General features: G+C 39.4%; 1 protein-coding gene across 6 annotated transcripts in view; it reads right to left on the reverse strand.

Moving 5' to 3' along the window:
• Positions 1 to 24903, reverse strand: part of LOC134209714 (protein GDAP2 homolog) — a 292581-nt gene that overhangs the window by 82821 nt on the left and 184857 nt on the right. For 4 of the 6 annotated variants that reach the window (XM_062685727.1, XM_062685726.1, XM_062685730.1 and 1 more), the window contains exon 10: positions 11368 to 11391. The exons of the other annotated variants lie outside the window; for them this stretch is intronic. In XM_062685727.1, coding sequence (XP_062541711.1) covers positions 11368 to 11391 — 24 coding nt within the window. The remainder of the gene's footprint in view (positions 1 to 11367; positions 11392 to 24903) is intronic. 6 annotated transcript variants of the gene reach the window in all.

The following is a 24903-nucleotide window of genomic DNA, read 5'->3' on the forward strand; positions in this document are numbered from 1 at the left end:
AATCTCGCTTAACTTTTCAAAAGGTCCTAAGTAACATTTTTTTCATGATTTAATCTGAATAATGCAATCAACATATTTCATGTTAATCTGTTAATTGCAATACTCAAATTAAATCATGAAAAAAATGTTACTTAGGACCTTTTGAAAAGTTAAGCGAGAAATCTGAAGTCTGGACGCAACCCATCACGCTCAATTTGGTTTCACTGGGCGTTACTGCCGAAGTTTTTTAGTTAAACGGGTGTTTTGAAAGTAAAATAATGCAATGGTTATTATAAGGTATTGGAGAGTCTACCACAGGTGGTTGATTGCTGTTTTAGTGTAACATTGTTGGACTTCTATTCAGACGCCATACGAGCTTTTTGTGACAGTTGGATAGCAGCCGGGCTACCAATCACCGAAAAAAATCTTATTTTGAAATTCCATGTTCTTGAATTTTGTGAACGCAATCAAAAAGAGGCCTTACAAAGTATGCGGAGCAAACAACGGAAGCCATCCACAGAAATGTCTATACTATCTAGCAAAACTGCAAAATGCCAGATAAACATGAACAGTATGCAAGTAAACTGTTATCCACGGTGGTAGCATATAACAGTGTTAACATAATGTAGATGTCCATTGAGGTTCAAATCAAGTTTGAAATGAAGAACATAAACACTACTTCGACCTAGTTCGTAGTTTTAATTTTTTGTTGATTTGAAATGCCAAAAAGTGATAATATGTTCTTAAATTTAATAATATTTCTTCTTAATGGCATTACATCAACTACTCTACCGCCTCAGAGCTTAGTGTTCATTTAGCACATCCAAAGCTATTAATTGCGAGGTTTCTAGTCCAAGTTACCATTTTCACATTCGTATATCATGAGGCTACGATGATACTTTATGCCCAGGAAAGGCGAGAAAACTTCCTAGACCAGACCGGGAGTCGAACCCAGCCACCTTTAGCATGGTATTGCATTGTAGCAGTGCATCTTACCGTACGGCTAAGAAAGGCTCCAGATCTGTTCATAGCAAACCTTAAAAACATTGAAAACTGGCAGTAATTTTAATATAACTTTTACTACTTTCATCGTATGAAAAATGTTTTAGATGAAAACATTTCTTAAAGCATCAGGAAAAAAATTGGTGGTTGGATTTTATATAACTAGTTTCAAATTTTTTTAAAAAATCAGAAAAGGTTTTTAGGTTAAAAATATTACCTTAAATAGTAAAAAAGTCAAAATTTCACCGATGAAATATTTTAATCGACACAGATCCTTAAACTAGAGGTCAAACACTATGATCTAACGGCTTAACATCCGAGGTGCATTCACTTTGCATAATAGTTGCCTTTAAACATAGCGTGCAGCATGCACTTTGTCTCCGCATAGAGCTTGATATATTATATTGATATATATTATTTCAGCGTAACTTGTTTAGCAAATACATTCCAACATGATGTTTCCTTTCATTTCTCAAGTTAATCTGCTAGTGTTTATGCACACATAATAATTAGCATTTGCATATTAAACATAAACGGTGAATAATATGCATTCATCTGTAAATTTCACGGAGGATACCGAGCTTAATCTATTTTTTTAAAATTTATTTTTTTTACCTCATACTTCATGTTCCAGGAAATTTCGATTTTAAGCTAAACATTTCCTTAATCGATCCAAGTGAATCAGCTATATATATAGTGCGTCCCTACGATAAATTTTAAAATTCTTCAAGATATTCCTTATTATTTATTTATTCGAATAATTTGTTATGAATTAGGTTTGGTAAATTACATTCAATATTTTATGTTCGATATGCACCCCCGGAAGTAGTTGTGGTGCGTACGCTGTTTTTCATACAAGATGGTCATGTTTGGGAACCGGGGTCTCGATTTCTAGCGATTGGATTGGGGATATGTTTGGCGTCCAAGCCTATAATTACTGTTCTGAGTCGCTGCTTGATTTTGCGGTCGTGTCTCTGATACAACCTTCTGCTTTTTAATTTATATTGCTCTTCTCAAAATATATAACTTTAATAAAATTTCATTTTAAGGCAAATTGTCTCCTCTACTGAGTGGGCCCATATCACTTAAAATACTTAAAATCAAGAAAATTATTAAAATACTGTTAATTCTTACAATTTTACCACGGAATGCAATATTACTATTTTCCAGACGTAAAATAAATAAGGCACTTTATGAGTTAGTGCGTGTTTGGTCGAGTTGTACCCAGAAAGTAAATGGTTCACGCGATCCGATTGGGTTGTTCTGCTTTGCGTGGTCAGCGTTAAAACTAATACTACCGTGCTTAACAGTTTTTTCAATTCTTTATTAAAGTGATTTCTTAATTATAAATAAGTTTATCACAAGTGTTTGATAGTGCTTTGTGTACGCTCCCGATCGTGTTTACACTAACACACAGAACGATCACGCGATTATCGAAATAATCTGTTCTGCTTTGTTCGAGTAAGTAAATCATTTAGCAAAAAAATAGTGCGCGTCCGATCATGTTTCCTTTAACACGCAGAACGATCGTGTGATCATCGGAATGCTATGTTCTGCTTTGTGCGGGTTTGTGAATTGATTTGCAAGTAGAAATTTAGTGCGTTTCCAATTGTGTTTCTCTTACCACGCAGAACGATTGCACGATCATCGAAACATTTTGTTCTGCTTTGTGCGGTCGGTTAGTCAATAAGTTAGTGCGCATTTGATTGTGTTTTGTTTAACCTCGTTCAAACTACACGCTACACCCGGCATACCGTTTACCAAAACGAACCCTGCTACACTCCCTACCCAATATATCCAACATCCCAGTGATTTCTCGTGGAAGTGCAGATGACTCGTCGGCTTCCCCCAAAGCGAGTATCACGTCAACATTTTCCTACCTATTCCTCAATTGACCTGCATTCGGACACGGCCGGCGCTGGTATTGCTTAATTTTTGGTCTTCAGTTCTTACACATTGAAGATGTTGTTAGTCCCAAACATCATCTGTTGGTTCTCTGTGTAATTACAGCTGACCTGGCAATAACGGAGTAGCAACCGTGGGCGGTCAATCATGCTCATGCTCATCCCAAAAGTCGCCGGGGAGAGGCAAAGATAAAGCCCGTGTAAAATGGACGGTAAATGCCGGTCGATGTAAAATGGACGACTCTACTCTAACCAAGGTCATCAAATCAGTAATGACCTACCATGAGCAAGTGGGGGTCAGAAAACGGAGGTGATCATGTATTTCCTGAACAACTGCCGTAAATAAAGTAAGGACTTCAAACAGTCTGCGCACTAGTCGTAGTCTCTGCTGGAGGCCAGTATGGAGACAGAACGGAATATTCGCCTCGAACTTCGAAAGCGCATGGTCATTAGCAGTACAATTTCAAAGTAAGGTCGAACAATTGGCAGACCCGAAGGAAACTGAGACGAAACCGGTACCTCCGAATAGGAAGGCTGTTGAAACACGCCGGGTCTTGCAGGTTGCCGACCCTAAGGAACAGCAAAAAACAGTGCCAGAAGGCGCTTGTGGCTAAGGAGGGTAGTGCCCAAAAAGAAAAGGGCACACTTTCCAATTGTCGCAGCAGGAAGGACAGAGGCGTAGCAATTATCGTCAAAGCTGACGGTAGGAGCTACGCCGATGTCCTGAAGGGCAATAAAAAGCTCACTGGCCTAGGTGAGGATGTTCACTACGTCCGTAGAAGGGTGAAATGATCTTCGTCCTGAAGCGGGATACTGCGCAGAAGAGCTTTGCGTATAAAAAGTTGGCAGAGAAAGTACTTGGTGATGGGGTTCGTGTTAGAGCCCTGTGCCTAGTAGAGGTCGTCCCTGCGGCCTGAACGAAATAAAACGAAGCCGGAGAACTGGTGGCCGCACTGAGAAATCAGTGTGGTGTCCAAATTCAGGATACCGCAATTCGGTTGCGGAAGGGTGGAACTGGAACACATGTTACCCCATTCCAGGTATCTATGACTAATGCCAGGAAGGTGCTGGATAATGCCAAGCTGAAGATAGGTTGAACATAAGCCAACAACTTCAGTCCTGTTATAAATGCATCGGTAAGGACACAAGAAGACTGTGAACGTCCTGATCGGAGTAAGCTGTGACGACGGTGTGGCCACAAAGCTAACGCCTGTCAAGCCGCACCGAGGTGTTTGATCTGTGCTCCCGGCATTGACAACAAACACATATCCAGTGGACAGGCCTGTCTGGCCGCTAAACGGGCCCGAACATGCAGGTAACTCAGCGGAATCTCATCCACTGCGAGGAAGCACAAGCGTTGTTACAACGGTCAGTTTATGAGAGTAAGACGGATGTTGCCTTGCTGTTAGATACGTATCGTATCCCTGTTGGATCTGGCAGCTGGATCTCGAATCAATCCAGATCGGGGGCAATCTGGACTTGTGGGCGGTACCCTATCCAGGTGATAATATCATCTCCTGATGATGTGGGTTTTGTTATACGCAGTAAAATATTATGAAAATTAGTCACGACGGAATTCATAATTGTATGTACAATTCGGTAACACAAAGTGTACCAGATCATAATTTTAAGTTTCTGTGATGTAAATATTACATGATTCTATCGGAAACCTTGGTGAGCGAGCACGTGACTGTCAAAACAAATTGAAACAAACTTCACTGCATTTCGTGCGAACCGCAGCTGGCATCTATTTTATTCATATAAGCATCAGCCAAATGAAATCTTTGCATATGAAAACAAAGCTATCTTTATGAAACTGCATTTCATCGCTGTGACTCTATGTGTTTTGCTTATTCCGACGAAAAATCTGTGATGCTTTCATCGAACACATTCTCCAACGGATCCGTCTCGAAAGATCCGTGATCCCGTGTCATGTAAACTTAAGGTCACTCCTCACGGAATCCAAGTTTCAAAGTGCTCGCGTTTTCGGGGGCACACCACTCGATACGGAAGCAACGCACAACTGTCATTTTTATTTTTTCACGCATGCTGCGACACAGCAAAGCTAAATCAACAAAAATGACAGTTGTGCGGCGCCTCCGTATCGAGTGGTGTGCTCCAGAAAACGCGAGCACTTTGAAACTTGGATTCCGTGAGGAGTGACCTTAAGCTATCGTTTAATCCAGCGGTTCCCAACCTTTTTCTTGAGAGGTACCCCTTCGAACTATTGCATTAATTGAGGTACCCCCTCTTGAAAATAGGCTTCCAAGCCGCTTGAAAAAAAAAATCCGAGCACTTTGAAAAGATGCTTCCAAGCCTCTTGAAAGAAGCTTCTGAATCTCTTGAAAGTAGGTTCCGCACCTACATGATAAGAGGCTTCTGAGCCTCTTGCAGAGAGGCTTTCAAGCCTCTTGAATGGCGGCTTTCGAGCCACTTGAAAGTAGGTTTCCTTTGCATCTTAAAAGGACGCTTCTGAGCCTCTTGAAAGAAGAATTCTAAGCTGCTTGAAAGGAGGCTTCCGAACCACTTGTAAGTACGCTTTCGAGCCTCTTGAAAGTAGGCTTCCGAGCTTATTGAAAGTAGGCTTCCGAGCCTCTTGAAAGGAGGCTTACGAGCCTCTAGAAAGGAGCTTTCCGAGTCTTTTGAAAAAAAATAGGCTTCTGAGCCTCTTGAAAGAAGACTTCCGAGCGACTTAAAAGTAGGCTTACGAGCCTTTTGAAAGGAGCCTTCCGAGCTTTTTAAAAGTAGGCTTCCGACCCCCTTAAAAGGAGGAAGTCTTTCGAGCCTCTTAAAAGTAGGCTTCTGGGCCTTTTGAAACAAGGCTTCCAAACATCTTGAAAGGATCCTTCCAAGTCTTTTCAAAAGGAGGCTTCCGAATCTTTTGAAAGAAGATTTCTGAACATTTTGAAAGAAGGTCTTCGAGCTACTTGGTAGTAGGCTTCCGAGAAGCGTAGAAGGATGCTTCTGGAACTAAGCACCCGGGGTTTCCAATTAGTCTTGCGTACAAAGGCGTAGGATTGCGTAGGATCAATAGGTTGGAAATGGTTTAAGGTAATAAATTTATAAATAATTTATCGTATCATGTTTATATGCTTGGCAGTAAGATTTGTGGTTGTGGATTCGTGGTGTGTGAAACGGTATAACGGGAAATAAAAATAAAAAAATAAAATCAAAAACAAATCGCTCACCACTAGCAAACGCGAAATTTGGGGTGCCATTTGTTCGCGATTTACCCTTAATTGCACCAAAAGTATCAATATCCAATTTGCAAATCGCAATAAATAAAGTAAGACAAGCGGAATAAAAACCAAATGGATCGCTTCTTGAGGTGCGTATGATACTTTTTGCAGTAGTAGTTTAGTCGATCGATCTGGTTTAATTTGAGTATTTAGACAACAAAAAGCTGTACTGATTTTGATCCTATGATTCGAAATCCGTCCATGGTGGACGAATTTAGATTCAGAAGGTGTTTATTAAATTCGTTGTTTAAACATGTTTTTCGTAGTTTTAGAAGCGAAAATGCAGTATACTTAAAAAGTAGAGACCCCCGTGCATCTGTGTGGACGACAGAAGTTTTGGTTGCATTCGTTTATTATTTTCTTTTGCTTTTTCTTTTGTATAAAATATACACCATCATGAAGCACATTCAGTTCGAGTTTTGTCATTCGTGTTTTCATTATTCAAAACATAGAATGACTTACTTCAGTTTTCTTCTCCATACACGTAAAAAAAAAAGTTGTTTATTATTAATATTTTTAATACTTTTTTGCCAAAGCAGGCACTTAATGACATATATAAGAAAAAAAACTTATGCATCGCATTAGTCACATACATTCGGTCATTAACTTATGAATGTTATTAGCTTTTTGATATGGGATCATTCATTAGGTGGCATAATGAAGAGTATAAGTATTTTCGAATGGTTTTTGCCATAACATATAAGGTTATTTTTTTACGTGTAGACTCACTCATTTGATTACCACTGACTATGGTACCTTGCGTGCCAAAAAACCATAATTAGCCTTGATTGTATTGACATTTTCCGCTAAAAGTGCCTCTCAATTTATCGTCAGTATTATGTCTACGTAAGCTTTTATTTAAATAATCAAAAATGTGTTCAGTTTTACGATTATTTTATAATTTAAAAATATAAAAAAATACTCACTGACACATATTTATTCAATAATTGACAGTAGAGAACCGAATATGAATATGTTTAGAAGTGAAATGACAAAGAAGGCCGATTAGCTTCAGAAAAAAATAATCGATTGTTTAAAGCTCTGCTCTACATATTATTCAACATTTCGTTTAAATCGGGTAGATTGCATAGAAGATTCGGCGTTTTGTCCGTTTGATCTTTTGTTCTGCAGCCCTTCATGCACTGTGCTGGTTGTGGAGGGCAGGATTCAATTGGCTTTGATTTACTGAACGCCAGGCATATTGTGTAAGTAAAAGGCAAAACTTTAAAATAAAAAATACTCAATTATCTTAACTTTATCAATAAGTTTTGATTGGAATCGTAATACGGTGCGCCATTATGCATTTTTGTCCGAGGTACCCCCTAGGGCCAGCGAACATGTACCCCAGGTTGAGAACCGCTGGTTTAAAATAAAAAGTCGTTGGTTTGCCAAACATCATGATGAGAAACCATGCGTCTCCATGCACATGTGTTTTTCTCCATTAGAGTGATTTTTCACATGATGGATTGTTCATCACTACCATGTACATGCGAATTGTATGAATGGCTTTGGAAAGATAAGTTATAGCAGCCTAAGACATAACAAATTTGTCATAAATCTTGAATTGTTAATAACTTATGATAAGAAATAGAAATGCATATCTTACATCTGCATTTTTCAGAAGATATGACGAGTATAGACGAAGGGGGGCAATATGCCCTAGCTAAGCAAACACTGCTTTACTGTCTTATTTGTAACGCTATTCATAGATATTTTTTCATTTGGCCAGAAAATTCGGTGCTGCCCATAGTACCGTGAGGAGAGCTCGACTCCGGGAAAGAATCAAGTCGTTTCGACCTGGCAAACAGCCAAAGCGGACCATAAAACAGAATAGTGTCTCCAAAATCCGTGCTCGGAAGCTATACGACCAGGTACTGACCAAGTTCGACGGGTGTCTTCTGATGGACGATGACTATGTCAATGCTGACTTCGGGCAAATCACAGGTCAAAAATTTTACTTGGCAACGGCTCGGAGGGATGTTCCAGCCAAACTTATTTTGTTTTTGCCGACAAATTTGCACGAAAATTCATGATTTAGCAGGACATTTGCAGCTGTGGCAAAAAAAAAACGAAAGTTTTCGTTACAAATAAGACAATGACGTCGGAACTATACCAAAAAGAGTGTTTCCAAAACGTTTTTGGGCCTCTTCCCCTACTGTGATGGAAAGCGAATAAATAACATCGATAGGAATGCTCTAACAATTGCAAGCCCAATTCTCACTCTCAAATTATTTCCACTTTGAGCTCTACAATGAGAACCATAGCCATCCTTCATCGATTATGACTCTCGCCACAGCTCTCATCACGTCGTTCTTCTCCCTCTCTCTCTGTGTTTTTCCGCCATTAACATTTTCCGAACCAGCTCGAACTGGACAGGTGTATATGTAAGAGGTACGGGATCCAGATGATTTATGTTCACCATTACGGACGTAGGCACTGACTGGCGGCAAGCGCGTGAACCACCCTTCACCATCACCGCCCGGTGACATAAACAAAGTCAGTAAGTGCATGCACGCCAACAATAGCTCACCAAAAAATAAAATACAATCTTTTGTGGAAACACAAAAAACGCAGTCTATTGCGTGGCATCGAATATAAAAATTAGAAATGTTCGAAAGACCACGATAAATTAGATCATTATTGAATACCACAAAAACCAGGAAAGAATCAATCAACTTTCTTTTCATTGGTTTTCATTGTAATCAACACTCAGAGATGGTCACTAGGGCCAACTTTCTCCGACTACTCAACCATGAATATTATGTCCACAACTTCAAGTTCGACACTGTCAAAAATATGGCAATATTTGTCACTCTTGCCACTCCACTCTATTTTGACCTATTCAATGATAGGAACGTGTTAAAACGGCACTTGCTATCATGAAGTTAATACTACGCAGAATCCCAAAACAATCCGAAACGAACAGGAAAATTGTATTATTGCAAAGTCTGGATGAATGTTAACAAACCTAATTAAGTAGTCAAAAAAGTGCGATAGTTTGGAAAGAAAGAAAGAAACTGATTTAATATTCAATTAAATTAGGATTGATTTCTTTCGGCAACAGCAGTCTTAACTAGTAGTAAATGTTGCTCGTGCATCCGACGTTTCAGTTTCGGTATTTGGTACGTATCAAGACTGTTATCAATCTTAATAACAAAACTTAAGTCGTCAACCCCTAGATATTGAAATAAATCAAATTGAAAAAACTCATCCGATTTGGGAAAGAAAAGTATGTTTTGGAAATTCATAGATTTGTAAAAAATATTTTAATGATGCCCCTAAAATTGGTTTCTCTATTTGATACGAAAGATGGTTTCAATCATACAACTGAGTTTGACTCAGTTGACTTTTGTGCAAATTGGGGCAACAAAGGTTGTCTTAGGTGCTTTATTTTTTTATGTAGTGAGTGAAATGCATGGACTTGACTATTAAATAGTTGTGTGTTTGTGTCAAAGGCTCTCCCCGAAAATCAATTAATAGATATATTCTTAAAGTTGGACCTGTCAGTGAAATAAGACTGACCATCTGATTGATTCCTGGATAATACAGAACATCCGTTCAAAATCGTTCTTGATGTATGTCACATTTGAAATAATTTCTCACGTTTCAATTTTATTCGGCTCCTTTTAAGCGTCGGCAGCCGACAGAAGGGATTCCTCTCTCAATCAGTTTTGACACTCAATTGCGTAACAATGATGCCCACGATTCAGTATCCTCCCTTAATACTTCCGACCATTTAACGGAACCGACGAAAATTGATGACCATCCTATCCGAATCCGGAAGGCATCCCACCGCAAGACGGGAGGAAAAAGCTTTCCAGCTGAGTGGCATCTTCAAATGGAAAAGACATCAGCGCCGCCCGATAGCACTGCACTGGTCTTGTCTTGTCATCCCCTCCGTCCCGGGCAGCAGCAGCAGCCGATGACGTCAATATCATGGATCGAAAACCGTCTCGTCTGGATGCTGGCGCTCGAATGTCGCGCCAGCAGCGGGATTTTAGATCTGCCGGGCGAACCGGGGAGCTGCGTATTACCGCCAGATATCCTCGACCTTGGGTCGCGCGAAAAGAAGCAGCAAAACACATTTCTGCGCTTTGATAGTTGACGTATTGTCTGCTGCTCTAAGCGCTCGAGGGGGGGCTCTTAGAGGCGTTTTGAAATTTATTGGCTTTTGTCGTTGATTGTCTCGACTCGATTGATGATGGTCGATTCAAGCAATGCTAATAAAGCATGAAAAAAGATAAAGGAATTTCAAATTTGTTTGTTTTAATGCCGGATAGGAATAGGATTTTAAAATGTGATTCTTTCTATTTATTTAAATTTGTGTGGTGTAGGTGATTTGGAGTATTGTTTCGTGTATTTACGATGTCATGTGAGCGCAAAGAAGAGTCGCCAGTATATAGAGCGAAACCATCTTTTTTTTAATACAATAAGATTAGGTACGACAGATTAGTTTCAGGTATAAATACTTATGAACTAAAGAGTTCAAGCGAATCATATGTAGAACAATGACTTCCATTCGTCTTTTCAAATGACTTCATTGCCAATTTGTGAATATATTTACGCATCAATAAAAGCCACAGTCCAATGGTTGCAACAAGTAATGTGTGACCTATATTGTTTCGGTTTTAAGAGAAGGAAAACGCCTGGATTGTTACCTCAAACTTATCCAAAGATTGCTTAACTAGCTATAACTTAGTCTTTGATGTAACTACAATATCTCAGGAGTTATACATAAATTGAAAATGTTGTCAAAGACATACTTAAGCCTCTGTAGCAGCCAATTAGCTAAAAACATTTATGAGCAAAATATCAAAAACACTCAAAGATACAAACGGAACATAGTCTTTTGGAAATAATTGAAGAAAATGCAATGAATGAAGTGTAAAAATTTTCTATAGTGAAGATAGTTGATGCTATTAGTCTGAATGGGAAGTGTTACGAATGAAATTTACTTTTTTTGTTATCATAATGAAGACGGGTTTCAATCTACATTCTATAGTGTTATATGATTAAATTATTCTACTTCAACTTCATGGAATGGGAGCGAGTTTCTGTTCAATTTTAAAAAAGATCATGCAAAGGGCTAGACTACTTTTGAGAAAAATGACTGCGAAAATTTTGACACAAAAATCGGTCGAAATGAATTTTTTATTCGAAACTAGTCTACTGGAACAAAAAGGAATTCTGATCGCGTTGGGGAAAATGAAAACCAAAACATTGATTTTGATTCCGGTACTCACTCGCAATCCACCAGTAATGGTGAACTAAATAGAGGATAGAAATTGGGAAAATTTTGATTAGTTTGATAGTTGTTCGAAAAGTAAAACAAAGTGAAAGGTTTAAGCGAAATTCCGTATCCTAGCTGAAACTACTCACTTTCGAAAAAATAGCGCCACTACAGAACTAAACTATGATAGGAAACCGAAAACAAAATCAGCGGATAATCTACTTGAAAGCAACAGCAACAGGGTCGTCGTATCAAACTCCTGAAAAGAAAACAAATTATTGCGTCGCCGCGTTACCCGTGCCGTCCGCGGTGTGATCCTTACCGATCACAGGCACATGGCTGCAGATGATTCCTCAGCATTGTAATCACAGTGCAAACAGCAGTTTTAAATGGGTCCGCACTTTGCTCAGGGCACGAAATATTTACCGGTTTAATTGTTTTACAAAACTCCCACTTTGCCTAACAGCATCAGTTGTGTATGGTGCGCAGTGGGCGGTTCTTCGGTGGGCATTTAAAAATTTCATATTGTGGAAGAATACGAGAAGCAATAAATAATTGCAATATTTCATATCAAATAATTCGCAAATATTATTAGCTTATCAACTTTTGGAAATTAAAAGAATGTGCAGAAGTTCAGTCGATATTCAATAAGCGAAAACAATCGATTCAATTTTTTTATTAATATGAATATTTAGTGAAAATCCCTTGAGTTTATTCCAACAGAAATCAAATTAAACTTCCGACGAAGATTTATTCTAAATTACAATAGAAATTCATTCTAATTTCCAACTCATTGAAATATCCAACGAAAATTCATTTCAATAATTAGCGAAAATTGATTTAAATTTTCAACGGAAATTCATTCCAATTTATTCCAATTCCCAACGGAAACTATTTCAAATTACTAAAACGGAAAAAATCATCCGACTTTCCAACGGGAATTCATTCGAATTTCCATTTTTCACGAGAAATTCAAATTTCCAACAGAAATTCATTAAAATTCGTTCACATTTCCAACGGACATACATTCCAATTTCCAATGGAAATTCATTAAAATTTTCAAAGGAAATTCATTCCAATTTCCAACGGAAAATTATTCCAATTCCCAACGGAAACTCCTTCGAATTGCTAGAACGAAAAAAAAAAATCATTCGACTTTCCAACGGTAATTCATTCAAATTTCCAACAGAAATTCATTCGTTGTTAAAAGGGAATGTATTCCATCTTCCAAAAGGAATTCATTCGAATTTCCAACAGAAATTCATTAAAATTCGTTCACATTTCCAACGGAAATTCATTCAAATTTTCAACGGAAATTCATTCCAATTTCCAACGGAAATTTATTCCAATTTCCAACGGAAATTTCTTTGAATTGCTAAAACGGAAAAATTCATTCGACTTTCCAATGGTGATTCATTCGTCGAACAGAAATTAATTCGTGTTTGAAAGGGAATTTATAAATAATTCATTCGAATTTCCAACAAAAATTCATTCGTTTTTAAAAGGGAATTCATTCCAGTTTCCAAAAGGAATTCATTCGAATTTCCAACTGAAATTCATTAAAATTCGTTCACATTTCTAACGGACATACATTCCAATTTCCAACGAAAATTTATTCCAATTTCCAACGGAAATTTCTTTGAATTGCTAAAACGGAAAAATTCATTCGACTTTCCAATGGGAATTCATTCAAATTTGCAACGGAAATTCATTCCAATTTCCAACGGAAAATTATTCCAACTCCTTCGAATTGCTAGAACGAAAAAAATCATTCGACTTTCCAACGGTAATTCATTCGAATTTCCAACAGAAATTCATTCGTTTTTAAAAGGGAATGCATTCCATTTTCCAAAAGGAATTCATTCGAATTTCCAACTGAAATTCATTAAAATTCGTTCACATTTCCAACGGACATACATTCGATTTTTTAACGGAAATTCATTCAAATTTTCAAAGGAAATTCATTCCAATTTCCAACGGAAATTCCTTTGAATTGCTAAAACGGAAAAATTCATTCGACTTTCCAATGGGAATTCATTCGAATTTCCAACAGAAATTCATTCGAATTTCCAACGGAAAATTATTCCAATTCCCAACGGAAACTCCTTCGAATTGCTAGAACGTAAAAAAATCATTCGACTTTCCAACGGTAATTCATTCGAATTTCCAACAGAAATTCATTCGTTTTTAAAAGGGAATGCATTCCATTTTCCAAAAGGAATTCATTCGAATTTCCAACTGAAATTCATTAAAATTCGTTCACATTTCCAACGGACATACATTCAAATTTTCAAAGAAAATTTATTCCAATTTCCAACGGAAAATTCTTCCAATTCTCAACGGAAAATCCTTCGAATTGCTAGAACGAAAAAAAAAAATCATTCGAATTTCCTACTGAAATCCATCGTTCACATTTCCAACGAACATACATTCGAATTTCCAACGCAAATTTTCAAAGGAAATTCATTCCAATTTCCAACGGAAAATTCTTCCAATTCTCAACGGAAAATCCTTTGAATTGCTAATACGGAAAAATTCATTCGAATTTCCATTTTTCAAAAGTAATTCAAGTTTCCAACGGAAATTCATTAGAATTCGTTCACATTTCTAACGGACATACATTCTAATTTCCAACGGAAATTCATTAAAATTTTCAATATTCCATTTCCCAACGGAAATTTCTTTGAATTACTAAAAAGGAAAAATTCATTCGACTTTCCAATGGGAATTCATTCGAATTTCCAACAGAAATTCATTCGAATTTGCAACGGAAATTCATTCCAATTTCCAACGGAAAATTATTCCAATTCCCAACGGAAACTCCTTCGAATTGCTAGAGCGAAAAAAAATCATTTGACTTTCCAACAGAAATTCATTCGTTTTTAATGGGAATGCATTCCATTTTCCAAAAGAAATTCATTCGAATTTCAAACTGAAATTCATTAAAATTCGTTCACATTTCTAACGGACATATATTCAAATTTCCAACGGAAATTTATTCCAATTCCCAACGAAAACTCCTTCGAATAGCTAAAAACGAAAAATAATCATTCGACTTTCCAACGGACATTCATTCCAATTTCCAAAGGAAACTCCTTCGAATTGATTTCAACGGAAATTCTTTCGGATTTACAGATATTAAATTAATTTTTAAACATAAATATCATACAAAATATGTCGAACGGCCACTGCGTGCGACAAAAACCGCAAAGATGCTGAAACTGATTAAGATAATGACCACCGCGGGTGTCGTAGATCCATTGTATCCATTATAAACACTCCCGTGATGAGCCCCACTATCGTGGGTGCATCACTTGATTGAGTGAGGTTTATGGTGCCATTGCAGGTGTAATTTAGGCAGGTGATAGTACAAACGCGCTTCTTAGCTGCGATGTGTCGCGTCGGAGGCAGAGGATGACGAACTTTATGTGCTAGAGATGTTGATATTCCCGTTTTTTTGCGACATTTTGAATCACACCGATAAGGAAGAGCTTTCGTAAATTTAAGAAAACGCTTTTGTTGTTATTGTTGTTGTTTTGCAAACTGTGACGTGAATTCAAATTTGAGCAGACGATCAGGATTAACCCTCTGCGTTTGTTTACGTTAAACATTTATGGTAATGGCAGTTAAAACGCAACACATCACCACGATTACCCTTGCTCATAAATATGCAGATCTGTTGAACAATAAACCTCATTTAAAATTGATCCGCAGGTAATTATGACATTCTCGTGGTAGATTTCCACCAGCAATGCTCATGACGTCAAACTTGAAACAAACAGTTTTATTCCATTACCATCTGGTTGGCGTGCGCCTTTGACACCTAAAACCATTTCCTGATACAACGACATTAACTGGGGAGTGATGCCTATTTCCATTATGATAAACAATAGTAAACCGAATGTGACGTCTTTGAATGCAACCCGTTTTACGCTCGAACATTTTATAATGAATACGAGCAGGAGCTTGGAGAAGACCCAAATTTGTGTTGGCGTGCCAAAGCGTCATTCACAAAATCCTTATGCTATGAATGGTTGTTCTATTGTCGGATTGAATGATAGTCCACCAATATGAGTGACGGACGTATTATTGTGATAGTAACGATTGTATTATAACAAAAAATCATTGAGTTTAATTCGAATAAATGTTTTAGGGACACTGTTTGGAATTCTATTGAACCGATCAAAGATAATACTGGTTCTACATGTTATACTTGAGTACAATTAAATATCCGAAGGCACAAGAAATTGATTATGCTCATTTAACTCCATCACTCCACAACAATTGCACGTAATGATGCCTGAACCTAAATCAATTCCCTCGCTTTTCAAAGGCAAATTGCTTATATCGGAACCGTTTCGTCAAAATGTTTCCCATTTTGCTACGCATTACTAAATACGCTCAATTAATTCCTTACTAAGACCGAGTCAATGTTGCTCGGACATGCTTGAACAACTGTTTAAAGGAACGAAATGAGTGACACTTTTAGAGCCCTGCTATGTCTTTATTTACATAGCGTTTATAGGTGATAAAGCCATTAGTCGGGCTCTTCATCACGTCTTAATCGGGCTAATCCATGATTCAACCTACCTGAGGAATATCATATTCCCAAACAGCGAGCGTGTTCTGAATGACGCGACGGGACTGATTCATGCTGATAAGCCAGTTGATAAAAAGAAAAAGAAGCGTTCAAATCAAGCAGATCAGGTGGAACAATGTTTCGGATAAAAAAAATACAGAAAATTATAAAACAAAATCAAACAAAATATTTGTTAAGAAAAATATTTTCGAAAAAATTCGAGAATTTTAAAACAAAATTGATAAACGTTTTAATGCTAATGCAATCTTCTTTCAAAGCTAAAAAAAAATATTTTTTACGCATTTTGAAACTTCCTGTTCAGCAGTAAAATTATTAGAATTAATGTCTATAGAAAAAAATCTTCACTGTCCATAATTAAAAATGTAACTGAGGGAATTCCTCAGTTACATTTTGAATTATGGACAGTGTGTGGACAGTTTCTGAAATTTGTGATGTCCAGAAATTTATTTCCAAAATTCGAAAAATTCACAGAAACTCCAGTCCGGAGCTCAAGAATTTCAAATCCGGATTAACGGTAACGCGATAATTCGAAACTCGTAGGAAACCTTTTTTTACATCTGGATTCAGAAGAAATTCTTGACTGAAATTTTTAGGAGTTTCAGTCTTGATTTAAAAAAATCCAGGAAAAAAATTGTTTCAATAAGAAATTACTCGAGAGATCCTGATCACAAATCTGAGAATTCCTGACCATAAATTTAAGATTTTCTTACCGGCATTCGGAAAATTCCTGACCGGGATTTGGAGGATTCCTTACAAGAATTTGGAGAACTTCTGGGCGGAATTCGGAGAATTCCTAACCGGAATTCGGAGAATTTCTAACCGGAATTCGGAGAATTCTTAACCGGAATTCGGAGAATTCCTAACCGGAATTCGGAGAATTCCCAACCGGAGTTCGAAGAATTCCTAACCGGAATTCGGAGAATTCCTAACCGGAATTCGGAGAATTCCTAAACGGAATTCGGAGAATTCCTAAACGGAATTCGGAGAATTCCTAAACGGAATTCGGAGAATTCCTAAACGGAATTGGGAGAATTCCTAAACGGAATTCAGAGAATTCCTAAACGGAATTCGGAGAATTCCTAAACGGAATTCGGAGAATTCCTAACCATGATTCGGAGAATTCCTAAGCGGAATTCGGAGAATTCCTAAGCGGAATTCGGAGAATTCCTAAGCGGAATTCGGAGAATTCCTAAGCGGAATTCGGAGAATTCCTAAGCGGAATTCGGAGAATTCCTAAGCGGAATTCGGAGAATTCCTAAGCGGAATTCGGAGAATTCCTAAGCGGAATTCGGAGAATTCCTAACCGGAATTTGGAGAATTCCTAACCGGAATTCGGAGAATTCCTAATCACAATTCGGAGAAGTCCTAATCGCAATTCGGAGAATTTCTTAACCAGAATTCGGAGAATTTCTTAACCGGAATTCGGAAAATTTCTTAACCGGAATTCGGAAAATTTCTTAACCGGAATTCGGGGAATTCTAAACCGGAATTCGGAGAATTCCTAACCGGAATTCGGAGAATTCCTGACCGGAATTCGGAGAATTCCCGACCGGAATTCGGAGAATTCCCGACCGGAATTCGGAGAATTCCTGACCGGAATTCGGAGAATTCCCAACCGGAATTCGGAGAATTCCTAACCGGAATTCGGAGAATTCCTAACCGGAATTCGAGAATTCTAGCCAGGAATTCGGAGAATTCCTAACCGGAATTCGGAGAATTCCTAACTGAATTCGGAGAATTCCTAACCGAATTCGGAGAATTCCTAACTGAATTTGAAGAATTCCTAACCGGAATTCGGAGAATTCCTAACTGAATTCGGAGAATTCCTAACCGAATTCGGAGAATTCTAACTGAATTCGGAGAATTCTAACCGGAATTCGGAGAATTCCTAACTGAATTCGGAGAATTCCTAACTGAATTCGGAGAATTCTAACTGAATTCGGAGAATTCCTAACCGGAATTCGGAGAATTCCTAAGCGGAATTCGGAGAATTCCTAAGCGGAATTCGGAGAATTCCTAAGCGGAATTCGGAGAATTCCTAAGCGGAATTCGGAAAATTTCTTAACCGGAATTCGGGGAATTCTAAACCGGAATTCGAAGAATTCCAAACCGGAATTCAGAGAATTCCTATCCGGAATCCGGAGAATTCCTAACCGGGATTCGGAGAATTCCTAACCGGGATTCGGAGAATTCCTAACCGGAATTGGGAGAATTCCTAAGCGGAATTCGGAGAATTCCTAAGCGGAATTTGGAGAATTCCTAAGCGGAATTAGGAGAATTCTTAAGCGGAATTCGGAGAATTCCTAACCGGAATTTGGAGAATTTCTAACCGGAATTCGGAGAATACCTAACCGGAATTTGGAGAATTCCTAACCCGAATTTGGAAAATTCCATACCGTAATTTGAAAAATTCCTAACCGGAATTCGGAGAATTCCTAATCACAATTCGGAGAAGTCCTAATCACAATTCGGAGAAGTCCTAATCGCAATTCGGAGAATTTCTTAACCAGAATTCGGAAAATTTCTTAACCGGAATTCGGGGAATTCTAAACCGGAATTCGAAGAATTCCAAACCGGAATTCGGAGAATTCCTAAGCGGAATTTGGAGAATTCCTAACCTGAATTCGGAGAATTCCTAACCGGAATTCGGAGAATTCCTAATCGGAATTCGGAGAATTCCAAACCGGAGTTCGGAGAATTCCTAACCGGAATTCGAAAAATTCCTAACCGGAATTCGGAGAATTCCTAACCGGAATTCGGAGAATTCCTATCCGGAATTCGGAGAATTCCTATCCGGAATTCGGAGAATTCCTAACCGAATTCGAGAATTCTAACCGGAATTGGAGAATTCCTAAGCGAAATTCGAAGAGTTCCCAAGCGGAATTCGGAGAATTCCTAAGCGGAATTCGGAAAATTTCTTAACCAGAATTCGGAGAATTCCTAACCGGAATTCTTAGAATTCCTAACCGGAATTCTTAGAATTCCTAACCGGAATTCGTAGAACTCCTAACCGGAATTCGTAGAATTCCTAACCGGATCTGGGAGAATTCCTAAGCGGAATTCGGAGAATTCCTAAGCGAAACTTGGAGAATTCTTAAACGGAATTCGGTGAATTCCTAATCGGAATTCGGAGAATTCCTAACCGGAATTTGGAGAATTTCTAACCGGAATTCGGAGAATTTCTAACCGGAATTCGGAGAATTTCTAACCGGAATTCGGAGAATTCCTAGCCCTAATTTGGAAAATTCCATACTGTAATTTGAAAATTCCCAACCGGAATTCGGAGAATTCCTAATCACAATTCGGAGAAGTCCTAATCGCAATTCGGAGAATTTCTTAACCGGAATTTGGGAATTCTAAACCGGAATTCGAAGAATTCCAAACTGAATTCGAAGAATTCCTAACCGAATTCGGAGAATTCTAACTGAATTCGGAGAATTCCTAACTGAATTCGAGAATTCCTAACTGAATTCGGAGAATTCTAACCGGAATTCGAGAATTCCTAACCGAATTCGGAGAATTCTAACCGGAATTCGGAGAATTCCTAACTGAATTCGGAGAATTCTAACTGAATTCGGAGAATTCCTAACCGAATTCGAGAATTCTAACCGGAATTCAGAGAATTTCTAACCGAATTCGGAGAATTCTAACCGGAATTCGAGAATTCCTAACCGGAATTCGGAGAATTCCTAACCGGAATTCGGAGAATTCCTAACCGGAATTCGGAGAATTCCTAACCGGAATTCGGAGAATTCCTAACCGGAATTCGGAGAATTCCTAACCGGAATTCGGAGAATTCCTAACCGGAATTCGGAGAATTCCTAACCGGAATTCGGAGAATTCCTAACCGGAATTCGGAGAATTCCTAACCGGAATTCGGAGAATTCCTAACCGGAATTCGGAGAATTCCTAACCGGAATTCGGAGAATTCCTAACCGGAATTCGGAGAATTCCTAACCGGAATTCGGAGAATTCCTAACCGGAATTCGGAGAATTCCTATCCGGAATTCGGAGAATTCCTATCCGGAATTCGGAGAATTCCTAACCGGAATTCGGAGAATTCCTAACCGGAATTCGGAGAATTCCTAACCGGAATTCGGAGAATTCCTAACCGGAATTCGGAGAATTCCTAACCGGAATTCGGAAAATTCCTAACCGGAATTCGGAGAATTCCTAACCGGAATTCGGAGAATTCCTAACCCGAATTTGGAAAATTCCATACCGTAATTTGAAAAATTCCTAACCGGAATTCGGAGAATTCCTAATCACAATTCGGAGAATTCCTAATCGCAATTCGGAGAATTTCTTAACCAGAATTCGGAGAATTTCTTAACCAGAATTCGGAGAATTTCCTTTCCGGAATTCGGAAAATTTCTTAACCGGAATTCGGAGAATTCCTAAACGGAATTCGGAGAATTCCTAAACGGAATTCGGAGAATTACTCACCGGAATTTGGAGAATTCCTAACCCAAATTTGGAAAATTCCATACTGTAATTTGAAAAATTCCTAACCGGAATTCGGAGAATTCCTAATCACAATTCGGAGAATTCCTAATCGCAATTCGGAGAATTTCTTAACCAGAATTCGGAGAATTTCTTAACCGGAATTCCGAAAATTATTAACCGGAATTCGAAGAATTCCTAACCGGAATTCGAAGAATTCCTAACCGGAATTCGGAGAATTCCTAACCGGAATTCGGAGAATTCCTAACCGGAATTCGGAGAATTCCTAACCGGAATTCGGAGAATTCCTAACCGGAATTCGGAGAATTCCTAACCGGAATTCGGAGAATTCCTAACCGGAATTCGGAGAATTCCTAACCGGAATTCGGAGAATTCCTAACCGGAATTCGGAGAATTCCTAACCGGAATTCGGAGAATTCCTAACCGGAATTCGGAGAATCCCCGACCGGAGTTCGGAGAATTCCCGACCGGAGTTCGGAGAATTCACGACCGGAATTCGGAGACTTCCCGATCGGAATTCGGAGATTTCTTAACCGGAATTCGGAGAATTCTTAACCGGAATTCGTAGAATTCCTAACCAGAATTCGGAGAATCCCTAAAAGGAATTCGGAGAATCTCTAATCGGAATTTGGAATCGGAATCGGAATAGGGCCTTCCTTAGCCGTGCGCATCTTACCGGCTGCAAAGCAAGACCATGCTAAGGGTGGCTGGGTTAGATTCCCGGTGCCGGTCTAGACAATTTTCGGATTGGAAATTGTATCGACTTCCCTGGACATGAAAAATATCATCGTGTTAGCCTAATGATATACGAATGCAGAAATGGTAACTTGGCTTAGAAACCTCGCAGTTAATAACTGTGGAAGTGCTTAATGAACACTAAGCTGCGAGGCGGCTCTGTCCCAGCGAGGGATGTAATGCCAACGAAGAAGAAGAAGAAGAAGAAGAAGAAGAAGAAGAAGAAGAAGAATCGGAATTCGTTGAATTCCCGACCGGAAATTGGAGAATTCTCAACTGAAATTCGGAGAATTCCTAACCGGAATTCGGAGAATTCCCGACTGAACTCGTAGAATTCCCGACCGGAACACGTGGAGTTCCCGACCGGAAGTCGGAGAATTCACGACCCTGATTCGGAGAATTCCCGACCGGAATTTGGAGAATTCTCAACCGAAATTCGGAGAATTCCTAACCGGAATTCGTAGAATTCCCGACCGAATTCGGAGAATTCTGATCGGAACTCGTAGAGTTCCCGACCGGAATTCGGAGAATTCACGACCCGCATTCGGAGAATTCCCGACTGGAATTCGTAGAATTCCCAACTGAAATTCGGAGAATTCCTAACCGGAATTCGTAGAATTCCCGACCGGAATTCGTAGAATTCCTGACCGGAATTCGTAGAATTCCCGACCGGAACTCGTTGAATTCGGAGAATTCCCGTCCCCAATTCGGAGAATTTCCGACCGGAATTTGTAGAAGTCTCAAGCGAAATTTGGAGAATTCCTAACCGGAATTCGGAGAATGCCCGACCGGAATTCAGAGAATTCCCGACCACAATTCGGAGAATTCCCGACCGGAATTCGGAGAATTCTTAACCGGAATTCGGAGAATTCTTAACCGGAATTCGTAGAATTCTTAACCGGAATTCGGAGAATTCTTAACCGGAATTCGGAGAATTCTTAACCGGAATTCGGAGAATTCTTAACCGGAATTCGGAGAATTCTTAACTCGGAGAATTCCTAGTCAGAATTCGAAGAATTCCTAGTCGAAATTCGGAGAATTCCTAGTCAGAATTCGAAGAATTCCTAGTCGAAATTCGGAGAATTCCTAACATGAATTCGGAGAATTCCTAACCGAAATTCGGAGAATTCCTATCCGGAATTCGGAGAATTCCTATCCGGAATTCGGAGAATTCCTATCCGGAATTCGGAGAATTCCTATCCGGAATTCGGAGAATTCCTATCCGGAATTCGGAGAATTCCTATCCGGAATTCGGAGAGTTCCTATCCGGAATTCGGAGAGTTCCTATCCGGAATTCGAAGAGTTCCTATCCGGAATTCGGAGAATTCCTATCCGGAATTCGGAGAATGCCTATCCGGAATTCGGGGAATTCCTATCCGGAATTCGGAGAATTCCTATCTGGAATTCGGAGAATTCCTATCTGGAATTCGGAGAATTCCTGTCTGGAATTCGGAGAATTCCTATCCGGAATATGGAGAATTCCTATCCGGAATATGGAGAATTCCTATCCGGAATTCGGAGAATTCCTATCCGGAATTCGAAGAATTCCTATCCGTAATTCGGAGAATTCCTATCCGGAATTCGGAGTATTCCTTACCGGAATTCCTGATTGGAATTAGAAGAACTCCTGACTGGAATTCAAAAAAATTCCTGTTCATAACTCAAAAGAACTCCTGTTCGGAATACAAAGAATTTCCTATCCGAAATTGGAAGAAAATTCTTCACCCAACTCAAAGGTATTCCAGTCTGGATTTCAAAAGAATGTCTGTCAGAAAATCAAAAGAATTCCGGACCAGGATTCAAAGGATTTCCTATCCGGAATTCGAAGCAATTGTTCGGAGCTCAAAGGAATTTCTATCCTACATTCAAAGCATCTTCTGTCCGGAAATCGAAGGAACGTCAGCCCGGAATTCAACGGAATTTTAAGGAGTTCCGGTCCAGATATCGTCAGGAAGTACAGATTTTAGACTACTCTTGTCTTGTCCAAACCGGAATTCGAAGAATTCCTAAACGGAATTCGGAGAATTCCTAACCGGAATTCGGAGAATTCCCAACCGGAATTCGGAGAATTCCCAACCGGAATTCGGAGAATTCGGAGACTTCCCGATCGGAATTCGGAGAATTCTTTACCGGAATTCGGAGAATTCTTAACCGGAATTCGTAGAATTCCTAACCAGAATTCGGAGAATCCCTAAAAGGAATTCGGAGAATCTCTAATCGGAATTTGGAATCGAAATCGGAATAGGGCCTTCCTTAGCCGTGCGGTAAGATGCTCGGCTACAAAGCAAGACCATGCTGAGGGTGGCTGGGTTAGATTCCCGGTGCCGGTCTAGACAATTTTCGGATTGGAAATTTTCTCGACTTCCCTGGGTATGAAAAATATCATCGTGTTAGCCTAATGATATACGAATGCAGAAATGGTAACTTGGCTTAGAAACCTAGCAGTTAATAACTGTGGAAGTGCTTAATGAACACTAAGCTGCGAGGCGGCTCTGTCCCAGCGAGGGATGTAATGCCAACGAAGAAGAAGAAGAAGAAGAAGAAGAAGAAGAAGAATCGGAATTCGTTGAATTCCCGACCGGAATTTGGAGAATTCTCAACCGAAATTTGGAGAGTTCCTAACCGGAATTTGGAGAATGCCCGACCGGAATTCGGAGAATTCCCGACCGGAACTCGTAGAATTCCCGACCGGAACTCGTAGAGTTCCCGACCGGAATTCGGAGAATTCACGACCCGAATTCGGAGAATTCCCGACCGGAATTTGGAGAATTCTCAACCGAAATTCGGAGAATTCCTAACCGGAATTCGGAGAATGCCCGACCGGAATTCGGAGAATTCCCGACCGGAACTCGGAGAATTCCCGACCGGAATTCGGAGAATTCACGACCGGAATTCGGAGAATTCCCGACCGGAATTCGGAGAATTCTCAACCGAAATTCGGAGAATTCCTAACCGGAATTCGTAGAATTCCCGACCGGAATTCGTAGAATTTCTGACCGGAATTCGTAGAATTCCCGACCGGAACTCGTAGAGTTCCCGATCGGAATTCGGAGAATTCCCGTCCCTAATTCGGAGAATTTCTGACCGGAACTTGGAGAAGTCTCAAGCGAAATTTGGAGAATTCCTAACCGGAATTCGGAGAATGCCCGACCGGAATTCAGAGAATTCCCGACCACAATTCGGAGAATTCCCGACCGGAATTCGGAGAATTCTGAACCGGAATTCGGAGAATTCTTAACCGGAATTCGGAGAATTCTTAACCGGAATTCGGAGAATTCTTAACCGGAATTCGGAGAATTTTTAACTCGAAAAATTCCTAGTCGGAATTCGGAGAATTCCTAGTTGGAACTCGGAGAATTCCTAGTCAGAATTCGGAGAATTCCTAGTCGAAATTCGGAGAATTCCTAACCGGAATTCGGAGAATTCCTATCCGGAATTCGGAGAATTCCTATCCAGAATTCGGAGAATTCCTATCCGGAATTCGGAGAATTCCTATCCGGAATTCGGAGAATTCCTATCCGGAATTCGGAGAATTCCTATCCGGAATTCGGAGAGTTCCTATCCGGAATTCGGAGAGTTCCTATCTGGAATTCGAAGAGTTCCTATCCGGAATTCGGAGAATTACTATCCGGAATTCGGAGGATTCCTATCTGGAATTTGGAGAATTCCTCTCTGGAATTCGTAGAATTCCTATCCGGAATTTGAAGAATTCCTATCTGGAATTCGGAGAATTCCTATCCGGAATATGGA

Source organism: Armigeres subalbatus, chromosome 2, assembly GCF_024139115.2.
Source record: "Armigeres subalbatus isolate Guangzhou_Male chromosome 2, GZ_Asu_2, whole genome shotgun sequence".
In the NCBI taxonomy this organism is placed as follows: domain Eukaryota; kingdom Metazoa; phylum Arthropoda; class Insecta; order Diptera; family Culicidae; genus Armigeres; species Armigeres subalbatus.